Source organism: Littorina saxatilis, linkage group LG9, assembly GCF_037325665.1.
Source record: "Littorina saxatilis isolate snail1 linkage group LG9, US_GU_Lsax_2.0, whole genome shotgun sequence".
NCBI classification, from domain to species: Eukaryota; Metazoa; Mollusca; class Gastropoda; order Littorinimorpha; family Littorinidae; genus Littorina; species Littorina saxatilis.
Genome location: NC_090253.1, coordinates 33,646,163 through 33,665,767, shown reverse-complemented (window position 1 = coordinate 33,665,767; position 19,605 = coordinate 33,646,163). Strand labels below are relative to the sequence as shown.

At 43.5% G+C, this 19,605-nt stretch overlaps 1 protein-coding gene across 2 annotated transcripts in view; it reads right to left on the bottom strand.

The window, feature by feature from the left end:
- Positions 1-19,605, bottom strand: part of LOC138977044 (G protein-coupled receptor kinase 3-like) — a 195,907-nt gene that overhangs the window by 38,098 nt on the left and 138,204 nt on the right. The window contains exons 17-18 of one of the 2 annotated variants that reach the window (XM_070349947.1): positions 17,871-18,028; positions 17,435-17,494 (exon numbers count right to left, since the gene is read on the bottom strand). In XM_070349947.1, coding sequence (XP_070206048.1) covers positions 17,435-17,494; positions 17,871-18,028 — 218 coding nt within the window. The remainder of the gene's footprint in view (positions 1-17,434; positions 17,495-17,870; positions 18,029-19,605) is intronic. The other variant, XM_070349948.1, reaches the window with a different exon arrangement.

The following is a 19,605-nucleotide window of genomic DNA, read 5'->3' as shown; positions in this document are numbered from 1 at the left end:
TTAGGCAAACACAGGAAATATCAGTCACCTCCCTTGTATTACAGATCTTTACTTGTAGCTTATGATTTTATCATTGCAGGTGGTATATTCTCAAATAATTGTTGAACCATAGCTTGAACCAAATGAGAAACAAGTTTCAAGTCTGTTTGTTTCAATTGAACACCTTCAAAAGGGCTAACTGCTCAGGTTAAAAAAGAAGGTTTAGACAAAAACAGAAACCCCCGGAGTTATATCCCTTGCTAATGCTATACACAGATGCTGCTTTTCAATTCATCATTTCAGGAGTTGTATTCAAAAATGACTGTTGAATCATAGCTTAAATTAAAAGAGAAATATGTTTCAATTAAGTTTGTCTGACTTGCTAACTTTCTTAAGGACTCAATGTGTTTGAACTTGGTGTTTACTGTGTTTTTTTCTAATTAAGGACTCAATGTATCAGAAGCTAAATACCACTGGTTCATAGATCAGGAATGCAAGTTGTCTGAAGGTCTCTGAATCCCTGCAAGAAGGGTATATAAAGATGTGGGTGAGCTGAGTTTTCAAATAGATTGCAACTATAGGGAGGGAGGCCCACAGTGAAAATCCAAAATGGCGGCCACAGCCGTGAATTTCGTTTACTTTTCTCTGAAGATTTAAAAGGCTTAATAAATATTTCGAAAACGTCAAACAACTTGCAAGGGTTTCTCCAGTTGTTGTTCTTTTGAATGATTGTTGGTATGTGAACGTCCTGTTTTTGTATCATGAGTAAAACAAGTCCCAAACTTGCCCTAAAACGCTATCTTCCGCTTCGGACTTAGCCGCAGACGCGGTGCACAGGGAAAAGGCTATTTGACGTCCCGGCAAGCGGAACACTCGAAATCGTCACCCAAGTTCCAAGAGCGCGTGAAGAAAAACTATTTAAAGTACAATACTGAAATTTAGTGTGGCATAAGATCAACCCTTTGTTATGATGTATGTGGAAGAGCGACTTATCAAAATTATATTAACGTCTTGAAAAAGGGTCAGTTCTGAACACAGTGTTTTATTTTTGACACAGATGTTTCTGGAAATCGCTCTTTTCTGTCAATAATTTCAAAAGGCCAATCTATCAGTAAAATATCTTTTCTCATCATTGTGTGCATTACTTTGACCGGGCCAATCGATTGAAGTGAAGCGATTTTTCAACTGTTGTACTTCCGAAGGCCGAATTGCGTAAGTTCTGAGATCTCCCAAGGAAAAAATATTAGACGCAGTTTAATGAAATTTTGTGTACCATCAGATCAATCATTTGTAAGTATGTATTCCACAGAGCGACTTATGATTATTATGAAAATGTTGTGAATACGATTGATTCTGAACAAAGTGTTTTCATTTTGACACAGGCATTTTTCGAAATCGCTCTTTTCTCAAGTCATAATAGAGAGAGAAAACGCTATTTGACGTCGCGGCAAGCTGAAACACTAGAAATTATCGCCCAAGTTCCAAAGATTCGCAAAGGAAAGGTATTCTTATCAGATGGATGAAATTTCCCGTGTCACACGATCACCCTTCTGTTATTATATATTCAAAAAAGCAAATTACAAAAGCTTTTTTTACGTCGTTGACAGGGTTGATTCTGAACACAGTGTTTTTATTTTGACACAGGTATTTTTGGAAAACGCTCTTCTCTCTCAGCAATCTGAAAAGGCTAATCTACAAGAAGAACATCTTTTCTCATCAATACGGGCTATACTTTGACCGGGCCAATCGATTGAAGTAAAGCAATTTTCCAACGGTTGCGCCGCCGAAGGCTGAATCAAGTCATAATAGTGAGAGAAAAAGCTATTTGACGTCGCGGCAAGCTGTAACACTAGAAATTATCAACCAAGTTCCAAAGATTCGCAAAGGAAAGGTATTCTTATCAGATGGATGCAATTTCGAGTGTCAAACAATCAACCTTTTGTTATTATATATTCAAATGAGCAACTTACAAAAGCTATCAATACGTTTTTGATAGTGTTGATTCTGAACACAGTGTTTCCTTTTTAACACAGGCGTTTTGGGAAATCGTTCTTTCTTGTCAATGATCTCAAGAGATAAATCTATTAGTAGAACATCTTTTCACATTATTTAGTGTGTGCATTGTTTTGACCTTGCCAGGCGATTGAAGTGAAGCGTTTTTCCATCTTTTGTGCCGCCAAAAGCTGAATCAGTTCGCTACGAAGTGCAAAGTAAAAAGCCCGTCGCGGTGAGCCGAATTTCGAAATTATTACCCATTTTCAAAGAGCTAACGGAGAAGATATATTAAAACAGACAAATCAAACGTGTAGCAAAAGGTCAATCCGTTTTTTCATGATGTAATCGAAAGAGAATATTGCTTCCGAAGGCAGCGTATTTATTCCAACCTAAGAACATCATCCGTTATTGTGAACAGATCTAACAAGAAAGGCAAACGCTCGGTATACGACTCTAACGCTAAATGTGTATGACCGGATCATAACCCTGTTTTGACCTTGACATTTGACGACGATCAACCACATTTTATTTTTCTTAGGAGATCTATTGTTTTAGATCTGAGGCTGTGCCAAAAGGTGCTCTGGGAGACCCCTGTCAAATTTGCACATTGATATTTTGTTTTGTAATCATACATTTTTCCTGATTTAGCCTCACTTAGCTTAAAAGTATATCAAAGATACAACATGCACAACATTAAGGTGCATGTTGGCCTTTGAAAGGGTTAAAATACAAAATAATTACAAGATCCAGGTCCGAATGTTGATCCGGAAGTGGGGACATTTTAGGGGACCCACAAACAACGATTTTTTGTTTTTTATCTTTCAAGTTGAGAGTCATTTTTTTGTAGATGGGTGAAAGAGGAGAGATTCAGCTTTTTAATCAATGTAAAAAGCAGAACAAAATTCTTCCCGAAATGTGTGAAAAACGGTTTTTTTAAAAGCTGTTACGATCGTAACCTATCATGTCAGATGTCACACCAGCAGAAAAGGTTGACGGCAGTGATTTGCTCCAGAAATCTCTCTAGAAGAACACAGAAACAAGTGCTGCAATCTTAGTTTGACGTTTAGCAACGGTGAAAACAGCACTGATTGTTGTATATATTTTATATCAGGCATGTTTTTTACGGAGTAACTTCGTCATGTCAGAGTGTTTCGATCGAACATTTAATAATTCTGGCCGCGATTTTACTTCTACCGGATGTTTGTCGCATCGCAGTAAAAAGACATTCCTTCCCACAATGCCTTTCGCGCACTTTTCCCTCCAAGATGGCGTCGATAACACGCAGCGGTAAGTATCAGTTCCATGTCAGCTTTTTCTTGTAAGTTGCGGTCAACAGAAAGTTCAACCCGAAAAACAAAAAATACTGAGTGAAAGTTCGAAACCTAAAATAACCTTTGGAACCGTGTTAAACAGTTTACACGGCTATCATATGCAGGAAACAAACTCAAAAATAACAAAGACTGCCTCAAAAGTGTTAAGTCAGGCGTCGATCGAAACTCCTGACACAGATATCAAACTGTCAACCGAAACTTTGACACGGCTTCGCTCGTGTCATGTGGGAACGTTTGGCTCTGGCCTTCATCAGTCAGCACGATATGAGCTAAAAACGGATCAAAATGTCCCTTTCTTTCCACAAACGGGCTAAGTTTGCGATTCCCACCATTACTCTGGCAAAACTGCTAAATTTACATTTACTGTCGGATGCAACACATGACATCATCATTTGTGTCCATTCTAAAAATATGTTACCTCCGACAGATGAATGGTATGGCTGGCAATCTTTTCTCCAGGCATGATCAATGTTATTGTTTCTGACAGCAATGAAAGGACTTCACCAAATGAATAAACTTGGTTTTTGATCAAAACTGTGCTTTGCTGTTCTTGAATTCAAACTGCTAGTAATTGCTATCTGTCGGATGCAACACATGACATCATCATTGCACTATATTGTGTTCAGTTTCTATCAGCAATCAGTACATTTTAGTTTAAACACCTGCTACATGGTTATATAAATGATACAAGTAAAAATTTGCTCAAATGATATAGGTTTACAACTAATTTTACTTGTCTTTCATGTCCATTGTTACATCCGACAGATTCCCAAAAATTACGATTACACATCATTTTCTCAAAGTCGCTTTACTGAGTTATCTTTTTAAGACTGGAATTGTATGTCCAAATGACTATTCTTTCACATTGTGTAAGTGTTGAAATGATACTGTTACTTTTATTTTCTTATAAAATGTCCCCCTCTGACAGAGCACCTTTTGGCACAGCCTCATCTAAATAGAGTGTTTGGTAGTTATTTGAGACCGTGTAAATTCTCCAGTGAAGGGTGTTTGTTTACATGCGCTTTAGTAAGGTACGGCACAGAATGTGCATGCTTTAGCTAGATTACAGTTTTTACTTTAATCTGCTTTGGCGAATGTGTACTATCAGGACTAAAATGTAAATTAATGTTGGACTCGTGACACAGGATAGAAGAAGATGAAAACCGCTTGCTTATTAAAGCCCCAGTCCGTCTCAAATAATGGTTTACAGAACGATTTAAATCTTCTCATGAAAAAAGCAGTTCTAACTTTATCGAACACGTTCGCTTGCAATCATATTTAATAGCATTAAATGACACAGTTCGTTTGAATGGCCGATTTAGCTCGCGTAAACCACACACCTGTTTTCGTGGTTTATCTAACCCCTGAGCCATCGTGAACCCGTGTGAACCACTTAACTTTCCTTTTTTTTCTCACAATTTAGTGGTCAGTTTGTGATTTCAATGCGACTGGCTGTATCTGCAATAGCATGTTATTGTCTACCTCTGAATCTAAATCGCAACAAACGGCTGCGGGTCACACGAACTGAGCGATGGCGGTTGACCGTTCAAAGAAACTGGCGACATGCAGAACATTCGTCTGCTGCGAGAAACACGTTTTGCGGGACACACTTCCGTGCTATCTTTTTTTAAACTTTCAAAACTTCGAGTTGTACTGATCTTATCTTGATGAAAAAAGAATTATTTTATGATTTAAGAATGTTTGTGTAACAAGCTGTCAATTTATTATTTACATTTTAAAAGTTTAAAGGTCCTTGTCTACATTTTTATACCGAAATTGCCATTTGACCATTACAATGCAGAGTCTATTATCTACAAATATCAACAATACACCCCCTTTCGATCAGGAAAGACGAAGCCAGTGTAGCCGTTTGAAAATTCATTGCAGTATTCCAGGGTAGAACTCATAGTAGGATATCCTTATTTGGAAAATGCCAAGCGCAAAACTCCTCTCAAATCCCGTGCATTTCGTGCGTTTAAAAAAAAGCGTGGACAGCGCTCCAGTGTCAAACTGTTGCTGCACTTGTTTGGGCGTGGCTATAAGCATAGTGACATGAATTTGATTGGTCAGTATTTTTAGGCAAAGCACATGTTCTCAGCAAACAAAAAACAAAATATTGGAAGCGTGAGTCACGCTACCCAAAAATAAAATCTTTTTTTACATATATTTTTTTTTCTATAACTTTTTTCCCCATGGTTCATTCATCATCTGACATAACTTTTTAGCGAAATCTAACCATAAGATTATTGAAAAAAAGCAAAAATGTAGACGACCACCTTTAAGGTCTAGCGCCAAATAGCGCCGTCCGATTGTCTGATCAGACACACAAAAATCGAAAATTTTTCATTTGATTAATATACTTACCCGAATCACATGATTAGCATTGACACACTTCGAGATGCTTAGGTCTGATAAAAGCTACCCGTCTAGGTATAAGGGAAGCAACCCCAACTAAAAAAGTGACAGCACCATGGTACTTGCCACACTAGGTTGCCTCCCCTTAGGGTGAGCTACGTCACCATTGGTGCCTACCACGTGATAACCAATCAATCGACTTATAGAATACTAACCCAATAAACATGCCAGAACTGGGCCACTGCTGGCTTTTTGCTGGCAAGTTTGGTAAAGCTGGCCATAAAAAAACCAACACTGGGCCAATTATGGTTTGCCAACAAAGGCCCAGTTATGGCTTGCCATCACTGGCCCATCTCTGGCATTCCAGTAATATTGTCGGCCAGTAAAATGCCTTAATTGGCCCACTGTTGGCACGCCATTGGTGGCCCAGTGCTTGTTTGCCAGCATTGGGCCATAGGTGGCGATTTGCTGGCAATTATAGGTGGGTTTTTGCTGGCACGCCAGCAGTGGGCCAATGCTGGATAATTGCTGGCAAGAAGATCTGCGACAGCACAGCGGTATGACTTTCTCACTTGGAGTGACGTAATGTACAAACAAATGTCGAAATATCTTGACGTCACTCGTGATGATGACGCATTGTCAACTAAATCCGGCCCGCGGTGGTTCTGCAGATGTCCGGTTATTTGTTTTGCATTCAACTTCAAGGAATTTCCAAAGCACCTTCTTCGATTTCAGTACGCGTCCGATCTCCTCCGGCTAGAAGCAAGCGTGGTGAGTTTCACAAACAGTTGTGTGAGCAGGTCGTCGCAACGGCGTTAGATCTAGTATCTTCTTGTTCTTTTCCTCCGTTGTCGGTCTTTTTTTCAACTTTCTTCTGCTGGACGTTTGAGTCAGTTCGCAAAATATAATAGACTTTAAGAAGTCGTCCTCTCTGTAAGAAAGAATCTGCGCGCGCACGCGCGTGTGTGTGTGTGTGTGTGTGTGTGTGTGTGTGTGTGTGTGTGTGTGTGTGTGTGTGTGTGTGTGTGCGCCCGCGCGCGCGGTTGTGTGTGTGTGTGTGTGTGCGCCCGCGCGCGCGGTTGTGTGTGTGTGTGTGTGTGTGTGTGTGTGTGTGTGTGTGTGTGTGTGTGTGTGTGTGCCTTTTTCCTTTCTTTGTGTGATTGAGTTTGTTTTGTCTCTGTCAAAAGAAAAGCACCATAGGCATTACCATAAGCTTACTTGTAACCAAACAAATTGCATCTTGTGAATGTTGACATTGAGTATGTGTCTATTCACTCCAGGACAAAGATTTGTGCAAGTGTCTGACTGCCCAACTGGATAAGATGCAGCTCGCCTGGGTCTCAGTTCCTGAGAGAAACGCAAGAGAGCTGTCCGAGACAACGTAAGCTTCGCAGGTTAGATCAAAATACATATTCCTGTTGACCCCTTACTTCTGCTTGGCATTTTAGTCAGTTCAGAAAATATGATAGATTACAAGAAGTCGTCCTCTCTGTGAGAATGCCTCTGTGTGTGTATGTGTGTGTGTGTGTGTGTGTGTGTGTGTGTGTGTGTGTGTGTGTGCGCGTGTGTGTGTGTGAGCGCGCGCGCGTGCGTGCGTGCGTGTGCTGTTTGCTTGCATGCCTGCGTGTATGCTTGCGTTTGTTTGGTTGTTTGGTTGTGTGTGTGTGTGTGTGTGTGTGTGTGTGTGTGTGTGTGTGTGTGTGTGTGTGTGTGTGTGTGTGTGTGTGTGTGTGATATGGAATAATGAATTAAAACCAACAAAACTCGTTTGCTTTCATGTTTCAAGAGGTGAACGGCAGGAGGACTTGAGAGTTTCAATGGCTTACCGTAGGCTACGACGTCAGGACAAAGAAAAGAAGCGTTATCTCAACGTTGCGGATGCGAACAGAGAAATGACAGAATCAAGACAATCCTACGGAGGTTTACTGGGAAGTGAACAAGAAACATTCCTGCCTTTGGTCATCATGTCTCGAGTGTGAAATTTAGAACGCTGTACAAATAAAATAAAACAGTGAGCAACTGAAAACAAAGCGTACGTTTCTGTAATGTTTCGGTAATGAGTCGTTGCTGTTTGGAAGCTTTACATTTGTTTTGTTTTTAATATATATTACTGTATTGTTGTTGTGCCCGCTATAACTGCGTTGATGACGATATTCTGTCAAAACCACTGCCTTTACTTGCCAGATAAGTTACACGACAAATGTGATTAGCATTTCAATTGCATTTTACTGATGAATTTGATAATTACGCATATGCATATTGCTAATGTACAGCTTGACAGCATTGCCCTTTGCTTTATTTGCGCACGTCTTGCCGCCAGCATGGGTTGAAAAGTCCATTGATGTGCTGTGTTTTGTTATTGTTATTACATTCACAGTAAAACATGACAAAACAAAGCATATTTATAGACTTCTAACAACCATCTATGGGCTAACAAGACTGTGCAGATCGAGTACATGAATAGAGCCGTCATTCTATCCGAATCAGTGGTATTGGTATATTTCCTGCAACTTATTGGCATTTTGCTGGCAATGGTAAAGACAGAAATATGGCATTTTGCCGGGCCACAACTGGCCCGGTAATTTCAGCAGGTAAAGGGCCATTAACGGAAAATATATGGAAAAAAGTTTTTTTTTATATGGAACTAAAAACCTGCAAAATGCTGGCAAAATGCTGGCGAAATGCTGGCAAAATGCTGGGTTTTTGATGGCAAGCCATCAATAAGCCATCAAATAAATGATGGGTTTTTGCTGGCAAAATTCTGGCAAAATGATGGCAAAATGATGGCAAGCCATCAAAAAGCCATCAAATAAATGATGGGTTTTTGCTGGCAAAATTCTGGCAAAATGATGGCAAAATGATGGCAAGCCATCAAAAAGCCATCAAATAAATGATGGGTTTTTGCTGGCAAATTGCTGGAAAAATGATGGCAAGCCATCAAAAAGCCAGCAAATAAATGATGGGTTTTTGCTGGCAAAGTGCTGGCTTGCCAGTGATGGCCCATCAATTTGCCAATGTGCATACGGGTAATATGCCAGCATTGGGCCATAGGTGGGCCTTTGATGGCAGTAGTTCTGGCAACTGGCATTGCCATCAAAACGCCAGCAGTGGCCCAGTTCTGGCATGTTTATTGGGAAGAAACTATAAAGCGGGGCAGGCGGGAGGGAATTACCCATGTGATTCGGGTAAGTATATTAATCAAATGAAAATTTAATTAAAAATTTTCGATTAAATTACATATTCTTACTCCGAATCACATGATTAGCAGATAACTCCAACAAGGTGGTGGGTAAGATCAAAAAAGTTCAAACTCACTCTTAAGTTCTGGAGAGACATCCTCCAGCTGCCACCAAGGCAGGAATGGACCGAGATCCATCCTGACAGACGGCAGCAATGTCTCCCTACGAAAACTGATAAAGACAAAATCCGAGCGCCAGTAAGCTGTGCGCAGGACATCATCCAACCTCCTAGACCGTAAAACGGCCAAGGAGGAGGCCCAGGCCCTGGAAAATGAGCTCGGGCCGAGCCGAGGGGAAAGATAGCAGATAGCTACGACAAGGCGGAGGGAAAGAAAATCCCTTGCCAAAAACTGGCCCACTGCCAAAAGTCAGGAAAGGACCCCGTGAGAAAGAAACATCTAACTCACTCTAAAACCCTTGCCAGGAACTGGCCCACTGCCAAATGACAGAAAAAGGACCGAGAACCATCCTGATTGACAGCCGCGATGTCTCTCAGGCAAAAAATGCGAAAGACAACATCAGAGAGCCAGTAAGCTGTGCCCAGCACTTCTTCCAATCTCCTGAACCGTAAAACAGTCCAGAAAAAGACCCAAGCCTTGAATAAACCCGAGCCGAGTAGAGGGAAAGACAAGCTGACCCCCCCCCCTTTCTATTGGAAGGAAATGCTAATGGCCTGGAAACGATCCGTGCGTAAGGTTGACGCTCAGCCCTGAAAAGGACCAACCCTCGCGGTGACCGTAAGGCAACCATGCCCAAGTATGAACCCTTGGGATGGAGTAAGGCCCGAAAGGCCTTTGAGATAACAGTCAGCTCCAGAAGAGTGACCAATCTCCGAAAAAGAGAAAGAGAGAGACACCTGAGTACCAGGTACCAGAGTCCAACTCAATGAGAAAATCTCAAAAGGAGACGGTCACCAGTCGTCCTCTACCAGTCCCTGCGAAAGCAGAGAGAGGGGTAAAAAGAGGAAGCAGCGACCTATGATAGTGCGTAAGCACCGGAAATGCGGAAACCGCAGTGGCCAAAGCCGGATGTGACCGGTGACCCTAAACAAAATGACGAAAAGTCAGAGTGTTCGCAGAGCAGTCTGCTTGTAGGTAATTGAATGAAAATCAAAAACCTAAACCAGAAAACAAGACTGGAAAGGAAAAACGGAAAACCGTGAAGCCAACCAGCCATAAGACTCCCTGAACAAGAGTTCTCAGGGAAAAGGGCCCGAAGTAAAATTCGCGGCAGTCCAAACCCAGAAAAATTCCTGAGTTTAGCTGAAAAGCCAAACGCGTCTGATTACCTCAAAACTGAGAGTCAGACACGGAGAACAACAGGCAAACGTCAGTAATAGTTGCATGTGGTAGAAGGGTGACCGTAACAGGCAACCCAACCCACCGGAAGTCGACCCGACTCGCCTAATGCCAGGATGAGGGAGAAGAGGAAGAGACAAATTCCAAAGACACGGAGACCGTAGTCGCCCATGCCAGGCAAGAGACTATTACACAGGCTAAGGCTGAGAGCCAAGACGCCCGTAGGCCGGCCATAAAAGATGCTGGACTAAAAGCCCGCACCAAGAGAACCGGAACATTAACTAGACCTCTGCCGAAAGGAGAGGAGTAGCCAAAAAAGCTGAGAAAGGTGATAGGCCACAAGAATGACTCCTCACCATGCAGTGCCAAAAAACAATGCACCCTCAGGAAAATCTGAATGTTACTTCCGAGGACAACTCAAGTAAACCTTAAGTTTGGACGAAACACCAGAACTCGTCCGATCGCTAGAGAAAGACAGAGTCAGACTCGGCGAAAGACAAACTAGGACCAAGACCATAAGAGAAAGCAACAACCACCACCGCCAACGGATGGAATGGCTGTTGCACCAGCCGAGGCTAAAAAACCCGGATGCCCTAAGGCCGGCTGTTGTTCCAAAAAACACAGACTATAACGTATGTGAAAGAAAGAACCTCTCCGATCAAACCTGAGCTGCGGACATAGCCTGAAAGGGCTGAGTCTGCTAGCTAGAGCCTGTTTTGCTGCTTCAAAGCTTGAAGAGCAAAAGAAGAGACCTGAAGGTCCCTACAAGTCTCTAACTCCTACCTCCTGGCCTCCAAGGCCAGGAGGCCGAAGAGAGACCCATCCACCAAGGGTGAAGAACTAAGGGTGTCTCTCGTTCATTCCTCATGAAACAAGGAATGGACGAGGAACAAGTCCCGTCTGTACATGACCGCATGGACCTCGTGCAGAGAGGAAGACCTCCTCCGTTCTAAATTCACCCTAGCAAAGGTGGAGAAAGCATCCCCTGCGTCCTACTCTTTACTGAGTGTAAAGGGCGCCAAGGACTCCGTAAAGGAGTGTCTCCGAAATGGAAGCAAGTTCCAAAAGCTGTCTGCCCACTTCCTCCGAGGGGAAGAGAGTCTGCTCAGAGAGCAGGAGACTCGAACGTTCCCCAAATAAGAAGTTCCGGCGTGACCTGCAAAGGTGCACGCGAAAGGGCAAAAGACGACAGCAAATTCCGGGACGTCTTGGGCAAAGGCAACTTCCTCTAAGCCACTAATGTGCCGAAAGAAGAAGCCTGCGCAGGAGAGGCAAACCAAACCCGCGCCAGTTCCATGGCTGGCCGTGAGGACAGCAAAGAAACCAGAACTAGAGGCAGCCGCTGCCAGAAGACAAGGGTTTGGCAAAGATGGGAGAGAGTTGAAAGGCCACCAAAGGCGACACCTTAAAACAGAAGTAGCCCTCCCTCTCTCTCGCCGACTGGGAACCAGTCCTCATCGAAAAAGCATCTGCAGAAGCAGTTTCGAAGAATAAACCCCTTCCGGACAAAATCTGGAAGAGACTTCAGCCGCCGCTTCAAGAGCCACCTTGAAGCGGGAAGACAACCCCTAGAGCGTCTGCTAACCAACAACCGACCGAGAGTCTGACGTGGAAAGCGAAGGGGCTGGCTCAAAGCCATAAGAGCCCGAGAAAGGACGCTGAGCGGGGGAGGCCGGAGCCTGAAGCCCCTTTCCTGCCGGTAAACGACCCAACCCCACCACCTGACTAAGAGGAGGATGGGAGGCATCGAAAACCGAAGGCCAGGGAGTGAGGAGATCAGCCGAACCCACCACCAAAGTGTGTGGCAGCTGCTGGCTCACCTGAGGTCGGAGGCCCGTATGCCCGAAGGGCAAACCGTGTCCAACGTTCCCTGACGATCCAGAGGAAGCGGCAGAAAATGAACCGGAAAATCCGTGCAGAGTCGGAAGTGCAGCTGAAACAGCGGCGCTAAGCCAGATCTGTTGCTGCACAGAGTGAGGGCTGAAGCCCGGAAACCCGTAGGTATGACCTTGAGTCAAACCGAAAGTGACCGTAGCCTGTGCACTCGAGGAATGACCTGTATGACCTTCGGTCAAACCGGAAGTGACGGTAGCCTGTGCACTCGAGGAATGACCTGTATGACCTTGATTCAAACCGGAAGTGACAGTAGCCTGTGCACTCGAGGAATGACCTGTATGACCTTCAGTCAAACTGGAAGTGACAGTAGCCTGTGCACTCGAGGAATGACCTGTATGACCTTGAGTCAAACCGGAAGTGACAGTAGCCTGTGCACTCGAGGAATGACCTGTATGACCTTGAGTCAAACCGGAAGTGACAGTAGCCTGTGCACTCGAGGGATGACCTCTAATTCCCGCCGGAGGACAGCTGCCGGAAACGGCTGCTGCGGTAAGGCGTGGTTCAGACCGGACGTGACAGTAACCTGTGTACTAGCCGATGAACCTTTTACTTCCGGCCGAAGCCGGAAGCAGCTGTCGCGGACGACTGCTGACGTAAGTCGAAGCTCAAACCGGACGTGACAGTAGTCTGTGCACTAGCCGGTGAACCTCTTACTTCCGGCCAAAGCTGGAAGCAGCTGTCGCGGACGACTGCTGACGTAAGTCGAAGCTCGAACCGGACGTGACAGTAGCCTGTGCACTAGCCGGTGAACCTCTTACTTCCGGCCGAAGCTGGAAGCGGCTGTCGCGGACGACTGCTGACGTAAGTCGAAGCTCGAACCGGACGTGACAGTAGTCTGTGCACTTGCCGGTGAACCTCTTACTTCCGGCCGAAGCTGGAAGCAGCTGTCGCGGACGACTGCTGACGTAAGTCGAAGCTCGACCGGACGTGACAGTAGCCTGTGCACTAGCCGGTGAACCTCTGCTTCCGGGAACCGGAAGAGCAGCTGCCGTAAACGGCTGCTGCAGACACCAACCTTGCTGTGACCGGATCCCCGGAGGGACATGCACTGTTGCGCTACCGCAAGCGGAAGGCAACAAATGCCGGCCAGGAAGAGAAGAAGAAGGTCCCCACAGGGACAGTCCTGAATCGTCACGGCGGCCAGCAGCCTGGTCAAGAGAAGACCCGGAGTCTGAAAGCACAGGCATCAAAAAGACGCCAAGGAGAGTACATCCCCTAACCCCCAGGCGAGGGGCAGAGCTGCGACGATGTCCACCCGCGGCATAGCCTCGCGAACGAGGGTACCTATCTCTGGAAATAAATAAGAGATAAGAGTAGGCCCCAGAGCACTAGACTCTGGAGCCGAAACAGTCGTCAAAACGGCAGCCTTAGAGGCAGAGCGGACGACTGAAAGCCATACGGCAAAACGTCCGGAGCAGAAATCGGCACAGAAAACAAGTGATATTCTTGGGTCCGAAACCACTAAAGGGTTCTTACAAGAAGACAAGGATGCAGAGGATTTGGGCTTAACAGGGCCCTTGCCCTTACCCTAGGCCTTAGCACCCCTCTATTTCTCATTGTCGGCCATGTTAACGCCGAGAGAAAAATAAACAAACAACTGAAACTAACCAAGTCCGAACGGACGCAAACATTTCAGAAGCAAGCAAGCAAAGAGGCTAACACGAGCGTAGTAGCTACCAAAGGCAGCTAAACAGCAAGCTACAAAAGAGTTAACGAAAACATCAACATAGCAAACAACAACGTGCTAGCAAAAAATGGCGACCAAGAAGGAAGCCACAACTCCTGAAATTAACCAAGTCCGAGCGGACACAAACATTTCAGAAGCAAGCAAGCAAACAAGCTAACACAAGCGTAGTAGCTACCAAAGGCAGCTACACAAAAAGCTACAAGAGCGTTAAGCGTCCGAGCACGGACGAAAACATCAACATAGCAAAAAGCAACGTGCTAGCAAAAATGGCGACCGAAAGGAAGCCAAAACAACCACTGAAAACTTCAAAGTCCAACGGACGTAAGAAATTCTCAGCAGAAAACAAAAACAAGTCAAAGGACTAAAGGAAAGATCTCACCAGCTGGAAACAGCCAGAAAGCAGACGGGAGCCGAGGCCGGTGGGTGTCCGCAGACACAAACAGCCAGAGCAAAGCAAAACACGACCTGTCCTCTCAAGTGATAGAAGTCGATTGATTGGTTATCACGTGGTAGGCACCAATGGTGACGTAGCTCACCCTAAGGGGAGGCAACCTAGTGTGGCAAGTACCATGGTGCTGTCACTTTTTTAGTTGGGGTTGCTTCCCTTATACCTATTTCTTTCTTTCTTTATTTGGTGTTTAACGTCGTTTTCAACCACGAAGGTTATATCGCGACGAGGGAAAGGGGGGAGATGGGATAGGGGAAAGGGGGGAGATGGGATAGAGCCACTTGCTAAGTGTTTCTTGTTCACAAAAGCACCAATCAAAAAATTGCTCCAGGGGCCCGCAACGTAGCACAATATATGACCCCACTGGGAGAATGCAAGTTTCCAGTACAAAGGACTAAACATTTCTTACATACTGCTTGACTAAAATCTTTACAAACATTGACTATATTCTATACAAGAACCACTCAACAAGGGTAAAAGGAGAAACAGAATCCGTTAGTCGCCTCTTACGACATGCGGGGGGCAGAGAAATAAGGATGTGGAAAAGAAGACTTTTGGTAAGTGAAATAAAGGTGATGGATCCAGTCAGGTAGAAATAAGACAACAAGAAAAGAATTGGAAAACTGCAGGGAATAGTAGGGAGAGTTTTCTTGGAAGGAAATATAGGTGAAAGGACTGGTAAGGCAGAAATAAGACAAAAGAAGAGAAGTAAAGGGGTGGGGTAGCTCTGTGGAAACACTCCCGCCGCGTGAAGGCGACCCCATGGGAGCCCTTATACCTAGACGGGTAGCTTTTATCAGACCTAAGCATCTCGAAGTGTGTCAATGCTAATCATGTGATTCGGAGTAAGAATATGTAATTTAATGAATTCTTTGAAAATTGCTCGCTCTTTACGTAGGGCACCTTGGATGTTCTCAAGCGGTAAGTGTTTAAACGAAAGGGTGTTTGTACTGTGTGTAAAAGCCTGACAGTTTACGGGAGGCTGACTGTGCCTTTAATGTTTATATAATTATTTAGCAAAGTTATGGAACACTTTCTAGCAATTCATTGCAGGTGTTTCTTAATGACAGTACAGCGAATGTCCCTTGAACATTTTAAGGTCCAGATCGTCAGAAAACGTTCCCAAATTGGCTGCTTATGTGCTGTTTCTTTTACACGGGAAACGACTATCCCTCCACTAAGTCACATACCAAAATTCAAAACCCTGACTGCTTGCTGGGGTGAGTTTGAATATGTTGATGAATTAATGTTGGAATAAGGCATCAGTGCCTTACACGAAATTAATTCTTTAAACATGACCACTGTGCACAGACAGCACCGATGCTGTTTATTGTTGGTATGTGACCAAGTGGAGGGGTGGTTTTATCCCAGGTAAAGCATGACAAGATCTGAGACGGTGAGTGAACTGTTTACACGAGGCGAGGTGGGTCTTGAGGTTGTTTTTGTTCACGGACGGACCCATGCATACAGTACAGAGAGATACTGTTCAGAACGAATACTCACCCATTACATCATACAGGTAAACAGGTGAGGAAAAACGCTTCAAAACTCTAATAGTGTGAGATTATCCGTGTCATGAATGATTTTTAGAGCGCGTTAAAAGCAAAAGAGGTGCTGCTTTCCTATGTGTGACACAAAAACTGCCAAACTGAATACGCGGTGTCTTTGTGATCTCGTCTTTATTCAGTGACACTTAGTTCCAATAGTCGCACAGCTATGTCTGAATAGATCTGCTTTGCATCAGTCATTTCAACTTTTCTTCTTGTAGATTCAAATTCTTCGTTATTTTGTGTGCTTGCTTTGCGACTTTGCTTGCATGGGTAGAAAAAAGCATTCTCCATACTACAATATCCCTGTACCCTACCCCACCTCTTACTTATACCTCCTACTTAGCTTTTTGACCTATGCAGAATATTCACTTGTCGCAAACATGAACTTTGGTAATGGAAAAAAAACAAGCCCTTAAAGTGGTAAAAGTGCTGATTCTATAACTTTCTCAACTTTTTTTGTGTTAAACATACAATTTTACATTGAGTGTATCCGGGTTTCAGAATACTGATTCAACTATTAAATAGTTGACTTTGCACGAAAAAGACCTTCAATTTAGTATATCACATCATATGTTTAGCTTGAAAAGCAACGATATTTCATGTGTACGCTTTTTGAGAATTTAGCGCTATACATCGGGATCGCGTTATCTTTCAGTTAGCTGAAAAAACTTCTTAAATGCACTTTTAAGGTCAAATTCTATATTTTTGTCATAACAACATTTCTCCTAATAAAATGATAAGAAAAAATCAATTTGTTCTAAATTTTTTCAATTTGTCAGTCTGTACAGACTCCCTAGTTTAAAAAAAAAGAGGGATTCTTGCCCGCTTTTAAAGTTTAATAACTCTCAATGTATCAATCGTACAGACTTCATATTTTGTACAACACTTGTAAAAGTACTTTGACATACACAACATAACTTACAGGACAGCTGTTCAATTTTAAAGGTAATGTAAAAATGCCTCGATATGCACTTTTTACCCTTGAGACAATGGGCCTCCCTAGCAACTACGATGCCACATTCCCCAAATTGACATGACATTGAAATCGGTCTGGGACATGGTGAAAGGTGGCTGACCTGGCACAACCACATCGTCACACAAACCCAATGTAAACAACAGCTGCCAGGGATTAACAAAAAAAGGTATACAAAATAAAAATAAAAATAAATAAAAAAGTTGCCAAATTCTTCCTGGGAAATCCGTCTAGGACGGAAGAAATTCCACCCCTGTCACTTACAATTTGTATCGAGTTGTGTACTTGCATTACTGTCATTAAATTAAGGTGACTTCTTCTTCTTCTTCGTTCATGGGCTGAGGATCCACGTTCACGTGTATGACCGTTTTTACCCCGCCATTCAAGCAGCATACGCCGATTTCGGGGGAAGGTGACTTATATGTGAACATACTCATATGTTTTATATGCTGGGTTTGACAGATTTGTTAGTTTTGAACTGTCATCAGTGCGATGTAGGTTAAGTACAGCAAAATGAAACCTTGCCATTAAGATCACCCCAACATAAATTTCAACAGAACACAGGCAAGACAATCTTAACAGCAAGGTCTCACCAACAACTCATGCTTATGGCTGTGATGTTTCCTCAATCATAAATCACAGGTGGTCTTAATAGACAAGGTTTCTTTATTTGTGTAGCTTACTTTGACGTAAGTGATTTTGTTTGAGAGAGAACAAACCGCCAAGCAACCATCAGGTTCAAGCTGTGTAAAATGCAGCAAATTTCTTTTTACTGTAATTGCAGAAGACACATTTCTTTCACATGTAGATAATACAGTTAACATGCACTTAATTCAAGCTGAAATGCGTTATCTCTTTTCGGCTGTTAGAAGTACCACACACTTATGCCGTTTTCTTCCTGTAATTTGTAACAGCTTACTTTGAGTATCATCCTACTTTTCTTGCATGCAACAACCCCGAAAACACTCTTCTTAACACTTGTATGCTTGAAGTTGTTCCATACATTCTGACCACAAAATGTTTTGTTAGTCTGACATACCGAGGCATCTTCCTTTTCAGAACCTAGGTGTTCCAGGATTAAAAAAAGAAAAAAGAGAAACAATCCCTAAATGTACAAACCTCCACGCCTTTGCTTCGAGTAACCTGCCCGTCGCGTGTCTTGTGGTAAAACTCTAGGCGATTGGGGTAGAGCTTGAGATGCTTCTTCTGCCATGTCTGCAGGAAGGGACCACCCAGCTTGAGGACCTCGCCCTCCACTATGCAGTCAGTTGGACCTGCTGCAACCATAGAACATAATTGTACACCATTACCAGTGCACATTTTTTGCCCATCATAAAAAAACTAGGCAGAGGCAGATATCCAGCATGAGGCCAAGAAAAGCAAATGCTTATACGACTCCCCTTCGTCATGTCCCATTACAGTGGAACCCCCCTTTTAAGGTAAGAGGTAGCACGGAATTTTTGACCAAAAATTGTTCTATGACGTGTTTTGGGTTCTCAGCATTTATAGGTACTTGGAACACCCTAGAATCACTGTATGTTTATTTTGTCAATTTCATCCTAATTTTTTTGCAAGAAAGGTAATTGTTTTCAAAGTAAGTGAATGCTAAAAATCTGAAAACTTGGTGAAAAATCTGTGTTTTCAAGGCAGATCAGCAGCCACTTTTCATTGAATTTGTCATGTTCTGTGTTGTTGATAACAATCGTGTCTGTGCTGTTATTGTTTAAATAGTATTTAATAAAACTGATGCATTTCTTGAAATGTTGCCATTTATTGTTGTCTTTGTGAAATGCAAGTGTGTTCCGAGGCGTAACCTGCATACGACTGATGTCACATTTTGGGTCCCTGACTTCGATCAGCGTAACACTCCAAATGAGCTTCAAGCAGATACACTACCAAAACACTGCATAAAAAATCTACAAGACTGAGCCAGAATCAATGACATTTACTTCTTGTATAAAATATTGCAATCAAATTTGTTCATGCCATCACATTTGGAACGCAGATAACGAACTGATTCGGAGATGACACGCCACACACATTGACGATATTTTACACACAAATTTCAACTGTGTTGTTACAGCAGTCCCTCTCATGAACGGACACCCTTGGGCCATAGCAAAACTGTCCGTACATTGCAGGTGTCCGGTCACGGGAGGGGTGACCACACCACCCCCTCCCCCATACACTCACACAGAGACACACAAACAACAGGATTGAGTCTATGCTAATCACTTCTTGTGGCTACTAAACAATAAACTCCTAATACTTCTTTAAACGTTCTGTAAAAATGATTTGTATGAAAAGTGTTGAAAAGAAGAGATAAAATAAATCCTCAAGGCAGTGAACACACTCACCATGCACTGACATACGAAAGCAGCCACACAAACACAGCACAGTGGAGCGTGTGCAGATGCTTTGCAAGAATAAGCTTGAACACCAGTTTGAATAAATAGCAGCAGATAGAGCTGCATGTCATAATCATGTAATTTATTTTCATCTTGTCTGGCTTTATTGACTGCATGCCGATCATGTGGCATGGCAGTGACTTTTCACTCTTCAGTCGGAAATACACTGTACATAACACAGCTCCCACTCTCCCTTACTAATGCCTACCCCAAGCCGTGACAACTGATGCTTGGAAATTGTGTGGAAGAGTACACCTCTCTATTTCTCTCCAATGCTCTTCCTGCTGACATGCAGTGACACCGGACACCCCACAGAGTTTAGCCAGCTACCCCTCCACCCCCCCCCCCCCTCCCTCTCTCTCTCACTCCCTCCAGCCATGTACTGTTTGGGGCTGTGGCCAGAGAAGTCAGCTCCAACTGTTCACTCAGAGCAAAACCAGTTGACT